Source organism: Epinephelus moara, chromosome 4 (genome assembly GCF_006386435.1).
Source record: "Epinephelus moara isolate mb chromosome 4, YSFRI_EMoa_1.0, whole genome shotgun sequence".
Lineage (NCBI taxonomy): Eukaryota > Metazoa > Chordata > Actinopteri > Perciformes > Serranidae > Epinephelus > Epinephelus moara.
In genome coordinates this window covers 7,474,064-7,484,823 of record NC_065509.1, presented here as the reverse complement: position 1 = coordinate 7,484,823, position 10,760 = coordinate 7,474,064, and the positions used below count along the sequence as shown (strand labels likewise).

Here is a 10,760-nt window from a genome sequence, read left to right as displayed (position 1 = left end):
GTGGGGGGGATTCACATGAACGTACATGAATGCGCAGCCGGACCGGCTTGTAAACAAGGGGCTGGAGATCAACACAGAGAGAGGGTGTGTGAGGTCATGCTATACTCCAGATGAAATGACACCTCTAGTTCTTCACATAGCAATTTTTTAATTCCTTCATTCTAGAAATGATGAATTTTGCTTATTGTTCCTTTAAGAATGTAGCATCATTCGTTGGACACTATTTCGTAGGATATCATACAAACTGTTGTATGAGGATAAGTTGATAGTGTATGTGTATTGGCTAAAACTCTTACAAATATTTAGCAAATTATTAATGTGCATAAGGTTGGTAAAGAGTTTTAAGTAAATTATTAATGTACTCTGATCAAACACTCTAGCCAGTTTGTCCAAATCAAAATTACATTTAAAATGATTTGTTTATTAATGTTGTAGATGAAAGAAAACATAAATACAATGACCTATTGCAAGACAAAAGTATGCCCCACGTCATCACACTGTTATTCTGTTATGTGTATTGTGTACAGGCAGCTGACAAAGCCAAGCTGACATAATTTAATCATCTGCCGGTCTGTGCCTTCCTTTATATATTAAGAAATGCTCAGATGAATCATGTGGAGTATTATCAAGTGAGAAGACTAAGTCTGTGGTTTGTATGAGGTGAGTGACGACATGTCTACTTTGGGCTATTATGCTCACAGCAGTAAATGTACCTACCTCCTACAAGAAAAGAAAATGCTCTCTGATTAGACACATAACACACTGAATGCAGTAATCTGTACACAGGTTACACTCATGTAAGTGCTATACTGACCACACATGAGGACAAAAGTAATATTGTAGAGAGCAGCTAGGATGTTTATGTGCTGTTTAGTGGTTGTAATGGAAACCATAGCAGTGCACCTGCATCTCTCCATCTGTAGCTGACAAATATAGCTACAAGGTGCCGAGCAAAACCATGTCATGCCGTGTTCACTTCACACAGGTACAATTAGGACATGTATACCCACTGAGCAATTTTGAGATATAGCCCACTTCCTGCTTCTGTCTTTACTGCCATATTTGTCAGCCAAAAGGGAAGATGAAGAAAAATCTCTGCAATAACAGATCGAGTGTGACAGAACTGCATAAATGTTCAAAGTATTTATTCAGTCACAAACTCAAATATTATTCAACCCCCTTGAACTGATGCATGAAGTTTTAATTCAAAGAACACGCTGCTCCATGAACGTCTCCTGCTTTGAACCTGGAATCCAAGTAACAAGTATCACACTTCAAAACACACATGGGTTTGAATGTTTTAATGTGCCTGTTAAATGAGATGAAGGGGACAAACCCAAATGCAAATTATAACAATTGAATTTGTGCAAAGAAGTATTATGGAACTGGGATTATGTTAGGGCTGCCACGATTAGTCGACTAATCGATGACTAATCGACTATTAAAATAATCGGTGACTATTTTAGTAGTCAACTAATCGGTTTGAGTCATTTTTCATAGAAAAGTACTATAAAAGTACCCCAAAATACTCTTAATGCAGCTTCTTACGTTCAGATATTGGCAGCTTTACACACTCTCCCGTGACAGTGAACTAAAACCCTTTGGCATGAGTATGAAACAAGACATTAGATGACGTGATTTTGGGGTTTGGGCGAGACAGACCGACATTTTTCAACATTTTAACACATTTTTCGATGAAATGATTAGTCGACTAATCGAAGAAATAATCGACAGATTAGTCGACAATGAAAATAATCGTTAGTGGCAGCCCTAGATTATGTAGTTGCATTGTATATCCTATAGACAAAAAGTATTGATCAATATCATCTAATTGAAGTCAAAATTATCATGTCACACCTAAACTGTCAAAAGCTGAACCTTCTTGCCAAACTGAAAGTTAATACTGGATAAAACTACAAACCCCCAAATTTTGTTAATAACATTCGTCAGTGTTCAGTGCCATCATTACTAACTTGGTATCTCTAAATCATCAGAACATATAGCCTACAGTAGCAACTATGGAAGGATTAAAGGCAGCAGTATGTTTGCAACAAACTAGTTTCTGAGAAGTATCGACCGCATTTGAAGGCAACAGTGATTACAGCTGAATATCTGCTGTCATAGACAGGAAGAGGAATTCAGGATGTTCTATTTAGTTTTAGCCAGAGAAATTGATTGAGTAGTTGTGTGAATAATCAGAGTGCAAAGAGAGCTTAAGTTCATATCCTGCCTACTGTCAAAGCAAACACAATGCTGGGGACTTGATATTATTACTTTTGGCAAACACTTGTCGAGGGCTTCCAGGGCTTGACTGCCCATTCAAATATATAACCAGAGAGTGAGCGTTCCGCAGGCTAAAGGTAAGGGATGTCGGGCTACTTGAATCCCCGCTGTCATGGCCCTGATCGGACAGCCATCTCTCGGTCAGCTCTCTCTTTGTGGACCAACACTGCGTAGCATCGGTACTCCATTGAAAGTTTATTTGTCGACATTGAACACGTGGAAAATTAACTTGAAACAAAACTGAATAAGAAAAAGCAGGAAACTCTACTGTCCATCTTACTTATTGTACTCAGAATTATCTCTATCAAATGCAGTCCCCCCACCTGGTCCAAATTGTCTTTATTAATTACTCTGGTATATCCCCATATGGTAAGCCCAACTCACCTAGTCTGACAGCCATGCAGGACAATCAATAGCGACAGTGTTCAGTGACACTATTTTCGCATCTCAGCATGTCTGGCAAAGTGCTGTGTAATGTAATGCAATAATGTGCGATGTAAAGATAGAGTGGAGTAATGGGGCCCTCACGCTCCCTTTGTGTTCGTTGTAATCCGAGCTCTGAGATTACTGAATTATTTGTATTGGCATTATTCCACTGGCTAGCGCTTGGCTTCTCATACCGCTCATACGGTGGTTGCCACTGAAATCACAGCATTGCCAAAACGTTCTCATTCCCATTCATTCATTCATTTTCTGTAACAGCTTATCCTGTAAGGGGTCTCAGGGGTGCTGGAGCCTATCTCAGCTGACATTGCGCAAGAGGCAGGATACACCCTGGACAGATCGCCAGACAACATTCACATTCACACCTAGGGACAATTTAGAGTCACCTAAGGGGAGACCATGCAAACTCTGCACAGAAGGGCTCCCCCACTATGGGTTCGAACCAGGAACCCTCTTGCTGTGAGGCGACAGTGCTAACCACTGCTCCACCATGCCTGCTCATTCCCAATTCATCAATTATTGCTGTTTAGTCAGTGGACTTCCACGTTTAAATATGACATGCTAGGTACCCTGGTTGCATCTGTTATTGACATTCCGGGAGGCCGTGTCAATTTACACCTGTTACATGCATTGAGTCTTCAATATACATTTTAGTTTTCATAGGAAATGTACCGTTTATGTTGTTTGAGTTGTTAGATTTCAAAATAAACATACAACATCGGTAAAACAACTTGATTTACGTATATTTCCATGTGCTTTTGTTGCACTTGCATTTTTAGGTTTCGAAAAAAAACATGGTTTGGCTCAACATTCATACAGGAAGCGAACAGCAGGCTTCTAAGTGAAAGTCCATGTTTGTTGGACCCATCCTCTGCCCCTCCTGTCCGCCCTGTAGGGACTTTCAATTTCCTTAAATTGCATTTCATACTGGCGCCGTCTGGTGGTGTTATTCACTGACATCACCCAATGGTGTACCACAAAAGGATGTCTTTTTTTGACGGTGTCTGATGCCACAACTACTTACCAAGTGGCAGTATTTGACACCTTCGGAATGAAAATGGGTTGGCGGTGCAGAGGTGAAGTGCCCACCCTCCTGCTCCCCCCTTGTTAACACCATTAGCTCTGTTATGTGTCTTGACTGTTGTGCTATGATTGTTTTTTGTAGTCATGAGAACACTGAGGCAAATCCCTAACAACTAAGTTGTATGGCAATAAAGTAATGAATCTTGAATCTCTGTCAGCACCATTAGTGTTGTTTAGCACTATTTATGTAGTTAGCACTAATGGCTGCTCGCCAGCTCAACCACCTCCATGTTGAGAGTCATGTCCAGACAACTCATACGCCACTTAAAGGTATGGTTATGTATAGAACTAGTTGTTATTTGGTTGATCTGACACTGAACTTTGCACCAGCTTTCAGAATCAAAGCTTTTAACAGGCTACAACTTCAGTTTCACTGCACTATGTTAACAGCGGCAACATCTTGTATTGGCACACTGAATATTGGCACTGGATATAAGCATGTACTGCATATATAAGCATAATTTCTATAGGGATATTGGGCTGTGAGTCCCCCTGGATAGTTTAAATTAGGACTCTACCATTAAAACAGTGGAATTTATTGACTGAAAATATCTACACTGTATTCACCTAACTCTTAATCATCTTTCTTTTTTCATCTTTTTGTATGAAAAGTGTCAAAAGTTGTGGGCCAAAAGACCGCTGTTAAAGGACCGCTGAAATCTGTGTACAGATTCATTAAGGACTTCTGTTTCTGCTGAGCAATTGTGACTTTGATCAGGCACGGCTTACCTCCTTTCTTGCCAAATCCATTGGCATGCCACAGCTGAAGAGTTTAGGCATCCAAAGATGCTTCCTTTCACATATGGTGAAGATTGGATCAAATACATAGGAGAAGACACAAACCATTTGTTTCTGGCAAAATTCAGAATGACAGCTGAATGACTTGGCTGAAATTGACTATATCTGTTGGGCTTGTGTTGAAACAACTTTAGGAAAAAAGAGTTTTATTGATACACAGAGTATCTCATGACTTTAAGGACAACTGAGATTTGAAAATTGTTTAGAGATGAGAGCTTGGACTGACGGTGAAGCTAAACTCACTGTGTTGGCGCCAAATTTAGAGTCTATTCCGCTTTATTCCTGCATAAATTCTCTGTATTAAGATGTTTTGTAAAACGGCCACAGCAAAAAAACAATCTCACAAATAATCACAAACTTGAAACCAATGAGCCTTTGACTTCTGAAGTAAGATAATCTACTTTCTTTAAGAGTTGTTTTTCATTAAATATTTAAAGTTCATGGCCTGTCTAATAAAACACTTATCTGTTCTCTTCCTCCTTCATTCTTCTATTTCCTCCCTCTGTAATTTGCTTTCCCCTGCCATCCATCTCCATCATTTAACAAATGAATTTCCATCTCCTGTTACTTCAGTTAAAAGTCAGTATTCTTGCTTAAATTGCATTTTTCTTGTCTCTCAAAAATCATATGCAAAACTACATTACATTTCTGCTGTGTCAATATACACATTAGTTATTGTACTTTATATAAGTAATATTTGCCCCACTACTGGTGGTACCTGGATGGTGATGTCACCTGGTTTAGTGTAAAATTCGGTCCAAGCAGGATATCTTGCCACAATATCTATTATAGTCAAGTTAGGTCAATTTAATTTATATAGCCCAATATTACAAATGTGCTTTTAAGGACTTAAGAATCTGTACAGCATATGAAGCCCTCTGTCTTTAGACCCTTAATTCAGATATAATATAACATCAAGATGACACTGTGGATGGTGACAACTGGAGGTGGTAGGGCGGGACTTCAGCGGGTGGCTCGTTCCGCCCAATGAGAGGCTGATCTCTGCAGCGAACTTCCGCCCACTCAGACTAGGTCGCCCTGTGGTTATGAAGTCTTTTGAGCGCCTTGTCCTGTCCCACCTTAATTTAAAAAAAATAAATAAAAAAATCATTCCATCTCTGCTGTAGGACAAGCCCTTCCAGCTGCACATGCCTGACTCCACCTGCAAGTGGATCACAGACTTCCTGTCTGACAGGAAGAAGCAAGTGAAGCTGGGGTAACAAGTCTCAGACTCTCAGACCATCAGCACCAGTTCCTGTCAAGGCTGTATCCTTTTCTGTCTCTTCTCTCTGTGCACCTCCAGTCACCAGTCTGTCATGCTCCTTAAGTTTGCAAACCACACCACCCTCACTAGACTCATATCTGGTAGGGATGAGTCCACCTACAGGTGGGAGATTAACCATCTGGATAACTGGTGCAGACAAAACAACTTGGAGCTCAACGCTTTTTAAATAGTGGAGATGGTTGTGGATTTTTGGAAGAGCATTCACCCCCATCATCCTGAGTGACTCCCTAGTTAACACTGTATCACTCATCAAAAAAGAAAAGCAGAGGATGTACTCCCTGCAGCAGCTGTTGGCAGTTCAATCTGCCAAAGACAGTGATGGTGTACTTCTTCACTGCTATCATCAAGTCCATCCATATCTCCTTCATCACCATCTGGTACCCTGCTGCCACTGCCAAGGACAAGGGCAGACTGCAGTGTATCATTCAGTCTGCTGAGAAGGTGATTGGTTGCAATTTGCCGTCACTCCAGGTCCTGTATGCCTGCAGGACCCTGAGGTGGGCAGGAAAGATCATGGCTGACCCCTCCCACCCTGGCCACAAACTTTTTGAGTCACTCTCCTCTGGCAGGAGGCTATGTCTCTATGTGTAAAAGGGGAACTAATGTTGTTTTCACCCTGGGCCCTATTTTCCAATCTACTTTTGTCTAAATGAGTGATAGGATGTTCAATATTTGACATTTCTCCAGTACGAAGCTAGGGCTGACCTGCCTGCAGCCCGTAAATAATAGGGCACTCAGACAGCGTCAAACAACATCAAAATACGTCCACTAAAAGTGCATTTTTTTCACACAGATAGGCTCGGATTGTTAGTATAATTATCCGACAATGGTATAAATAGTGGGCGTATTTTGGCGTTGTTTGATGCTGTCTGAGTGCCCTATTATTTAATATAGCGCATGCTCACGGGCTGCAGGCAGGTCAGCCCTAGCTTCATACTGGTGAAATGTCAAATATTCAACATCCCATCACTCATTTAGACAAAAGTAGATCGGAAAATAGGGCCCAGGTTGAAAAAAAACATTAGTTGTCTTTAAAGTGATGCACATCTTGGACTATCATCCCTGTGTATTGCATATGTTTTTTATACTGGTAACTTTTGCTTTTTCTGATCAATATTTTTGCAATTCCTGCACAAAACTACTCTGCACTGTAATTCTGAAACAGTTAAATTGTACATATTTGTAGACTTTCCTCCGATCGGATCGGCTTGATCGGATCGGCCGATATTTCACATTTTTTTCAATTTTTCTGACCGGCCCTAAAGTCTTCATTCACCGATCCGATCAATGACGTCATTGTCATTTTGAAACTGCTCCTGTTGCAGCTGGCTTGTGATCTGTTTCAACTGCACTGTGACTGCACCGTTTGCTAGTGACGCTGTTGATTCAAATTTCAAAAAACTTTATTGTCCGTCCGTCACATAGTAACAGAGCTCAAAACATAAACGCCGCAAAGACGTAAAACACTCATTCACACCAATTAAACTTAAACTTTTTTTTTAACAAAAAAAGCAAAATAGACACGTCTCACTAGTTTAAATGTGTTTTTATGTCTTTGTGGCGTTTATGTTTTGAGCTCTGTCACTATGTGCTGGACAATAAAGTTTTTAGAATCCAGAATACGCCGCACGTAAAACCCTCTTTGGCACGTCGACGTCGGTTGCAAACAAAGTAAACAAACATGTCGGCGGTATGGAATTTTTTCACCGTGAACCAGAGTGATACAACAAAAGCTGTCTGCAACCTGTGTAAAGTTTTAGTACATCGTGGAGGAAACTCTGCTAAAGCTTTTAACACAACGAATTTAATTCGGCACTTAGAGAAAGAACACAAGGAGGAGCATGCTGATTTCAAAAAGCGGAGTGCAGAAAAGGAAAAAGAGAGACACCCAGGCGGCTACAGCAAACGACTTTGGACCGTGTCCAGCCGTAGAGCCGTGACAGCGAGAAGGCAAAGGGGGGTACAAGAAAGCTGATGGAGTTTATTGTGCTGGCCGACCTGCCATTTAATATAGTTGAGAACCCCGCATTCCAACGCTTGCTGGCGTACTTCGATCCGTGCTCTCCTCCCAGGGCACTCATACTGTGGCGATACCGGACTAAACGAGCTGCACCGGGTTGTTCATTCTCACGTCAAGGGCCTTCTGAGAGAACACAGTCCCTCGATTAGTTTGACCACTGATATTTGGTCATCAGATGTTAGCCCCATGTTACTGCTTAGTTTAACCGCCCAGTGGATTGACCCAGATTTCAAACTCTGCGCGGCAATACTACACACCCAGGAATTCCGCGGCTCACACACTGCTGTGGCGCTGGTGACGAAATACAACAACATGCTCCAGGTGTGGCAGATTCCGAGAGAGAGGGTTCATGTCGTACTGCGAGACAATGCCGCAAACATGGCAAAAGCCACGCGAGAAGGAGGACTGCCGACCTTACCACACTCCAGCTGGCTGTCCATGATGGGCTGCTGGCACAGCGCATGGTGTCAGACATCCTTGCTACGGGGAGACGTATCATCGGGCACTTCAAACGCTCCCCTCAAGCGTACTGTGCATTCCACGACGTGCAGCTGCAGCTGGGCCAGGATGTCAAAAAATTCCAGCAAGACTTTGCCACCCGGTGGAACAGCAGCTATTACATGCTCCAAAGTCTGCTGCAGCAAAAACTGGCACTTGCTGCTTTTGGAGCCGAGCATGAAGTTCCTGCTTCCTTCAATTCCAACCAGTGGGGTCTGATAGAAAACATCCTAAAAATCCTGGAACCATTTGAGGAGCTCACAAGGGCAATAAGCACATCCACTGCATCTGCCGCTGATGTGATCCCATCTGTGATGGCCTTAAAACGGTTCCTGAGCAGAGATTCCCCATCAGATCATGGTGTGGGCACCACAAAAGCCGAACTGCTGAGAGCTGTAACCCGGAGATTTGATGGGATTGAAAACGAGCCCCTCTACACTTTGGCTACTCTATTAGACCCAAGGTGAGGAAAAACATTTAGCCTAAAATAATCTGCAAAATATACTTAAGTTGACTTAATAAAACAATGTTATTTATTAGCCTAACACTCACATTTAGAACAGCAAACATATGTTCTGTTAATTGAATAATATCTGTTCTATCTTATATATTTGGCTTTTACACAGTAAAACAGTTTTACACAGAAAAATCCTCAGTGTCAATGTAACTAATGGACCATTTGGTTACAGTTTTATTTTAAGTTGCTCTAAAAGAACAAATGCCCAGTTAAATTAATGTGATATTTTATTTATTATTTTTGTTTTAATAAAGGTACAAGGATCGATGCTTTTCTGCAGAGCTGAAGGCACACACACGGGGGCTGCTGTTAGATCTGCTGGCTACACAGACGGGCCCTGATGAAGGACAAGAACCTGGAGACAACAACAACACAGATGAGCCAGCTGAGAAGATGCCACGACCTGGTTCCTTGTCATCGATGTTGGGTGAGATCATGCAAGAAGAAAGGCCACAGCAGGCCACTGCAGCAATGTCTCAGTTGAATCTCTACCTGTCAGAGCCAGTCATCTCTCGAGATGCTGACCCACTGGCTTACTGGAGAGCCAATCAGGATCGCTTTTCTGCCCTCACCATTGCTGCAAGAGCTTACCTGTCAGCACCCTGCACAAGTGTGGACAGTGAGCGCCTGTTCAGTGCTGCATCCAACATCCTGGATGATCGAAGAAGCAGGCTTTCAGCCAAGAAAGTTGAGATGCTCCTCTTTGTTAGAAAGAATCTGCCATTGATGCATAAATAGGCATAGGCATTTATGTAGCCTAAGTAATATAGCAGCAAGTTTAAACCTCCTTTTCTGAATTTAAAATAATGTTTGTTTTGCCTGGGAGGGGGAGCATTGTTTACATTTTATTTAGTACATATACTTGGCTGCTACTTGTTTTATTTATTTTATTTAAGTGCTCCTATACAGACATTTTACTTATTTTATTTTTTGGAAATATATCTGGCCTGGGTGCCGTGCCATATTTTCTGTTCACCTGAGTGCCATTTATGAATGTTTTGAGGGAGAATTACTGCCTTTTATTTGCACTACTGTGACTGTTTATTGGAGTTATATATACATGTATATATGAACGTTTTGAGGGAGCATTACTGCCTTCATTTGTACTACTGTTACTGTTAATTGGAGTCATATATATATGAATGTTTTGAGGGACCATTACTGCCTTCATTTGCACTACTGTGGCTGTTAATTGGAGTTATACGTTTTGAGGGAGCATTACTGCCTTCATTTGCACTACTGTTACTGTTAATTGGAGTCATATATATATATGAATGTTTTGAGGGAGCATTACTGCCTTCATTTGCACTACTGTGACTGTAAATAAGTTCATAGAGTTATATGAATGTTTGAGACAGATTACTGCCCTGTATTTGCAGTATACTTGAAAAGTAATTTAATTACATTAAAGTAACTTAATTACAATAAATTAAGTTGTTGTGCCCATTATTTGTGTCTCAGTTCAGGACAAAAAATGTCAACAAAAATCCTTTTTATGATACTCAGTAAACTGTATAAATACGGGTAAACAAGTTATTTAAATAGACACATTTGCTTCCTCACGTGATCGGATCGGTGATCGTTTTTTTTAAACTCTCTGATCGGTGATCGGTGATCGGCCCCTAAAATCCTGATCGTGTAAAGCCTACATATTTGTTTTTTATAGTATCATTTATATGCACTGAACAAAAATATAAACGCAACACTTTTGTTTTTGCTCCCATTTTTCATGAGCTGAACTCAAAGATCTAAAACATTTTCTATACACACAAAAGACCATTTCTCACAAATATTGTTCACAAATCTGTCTAAATCTGTGTTAGTGAGCACTT

The 10,760-nt window shown here is 41.0% G+C and overlaps 2 protein-coding genes across 2 annotated transcripts in view; both read left to right on the top strand.

Moving 5' to 3' along the window:
* The window catches only part of spdl1 (spindle apparatus coiled-coil protein 1), a 581,008-nt gene that overhangs the window by 434,329 nt on the left and 135,919 nt on the right, over window positions 1–10,760 (top strand). The gene's annotated exons all lie outside the window — the stretch shown is intronic.
* LOC126389354 (zinc finger BED domain-containing protein 4-like) lies at window positions 8,674–9,829 on the top strand. Its single transcript, XM_050043006.1, has 2 exons — window positions 8,674–8,874; window positions 9,183–9,829. Exons 1-2 carry the CDS (start codon window positions 8,726–8,728, stop codon window positions 9,664–9,666), a joined length of 633 nt encoding a protein of 210 aa, XP_049898963.1. The 5' UTR covers window positions 8,674–8,725; the 3' UTR covers window positions 9,667–9,829.

Coding starts and splice junctions, on each gene's coding strand:
- LOC126389354 (XM_050043006.1), top strand. CDS start 8,726: ATGGCCTTAAAACGGTTCCTGAGCAGAGATTCCCCATCAGATCATGGT. Junction 8,875..9,182: donor GCTACTCTATTAGACCCAAG/GTGAGGAAAAAC, acceptor GTTTTAATAAAG/GTACAAGGATCGATGCTTTT.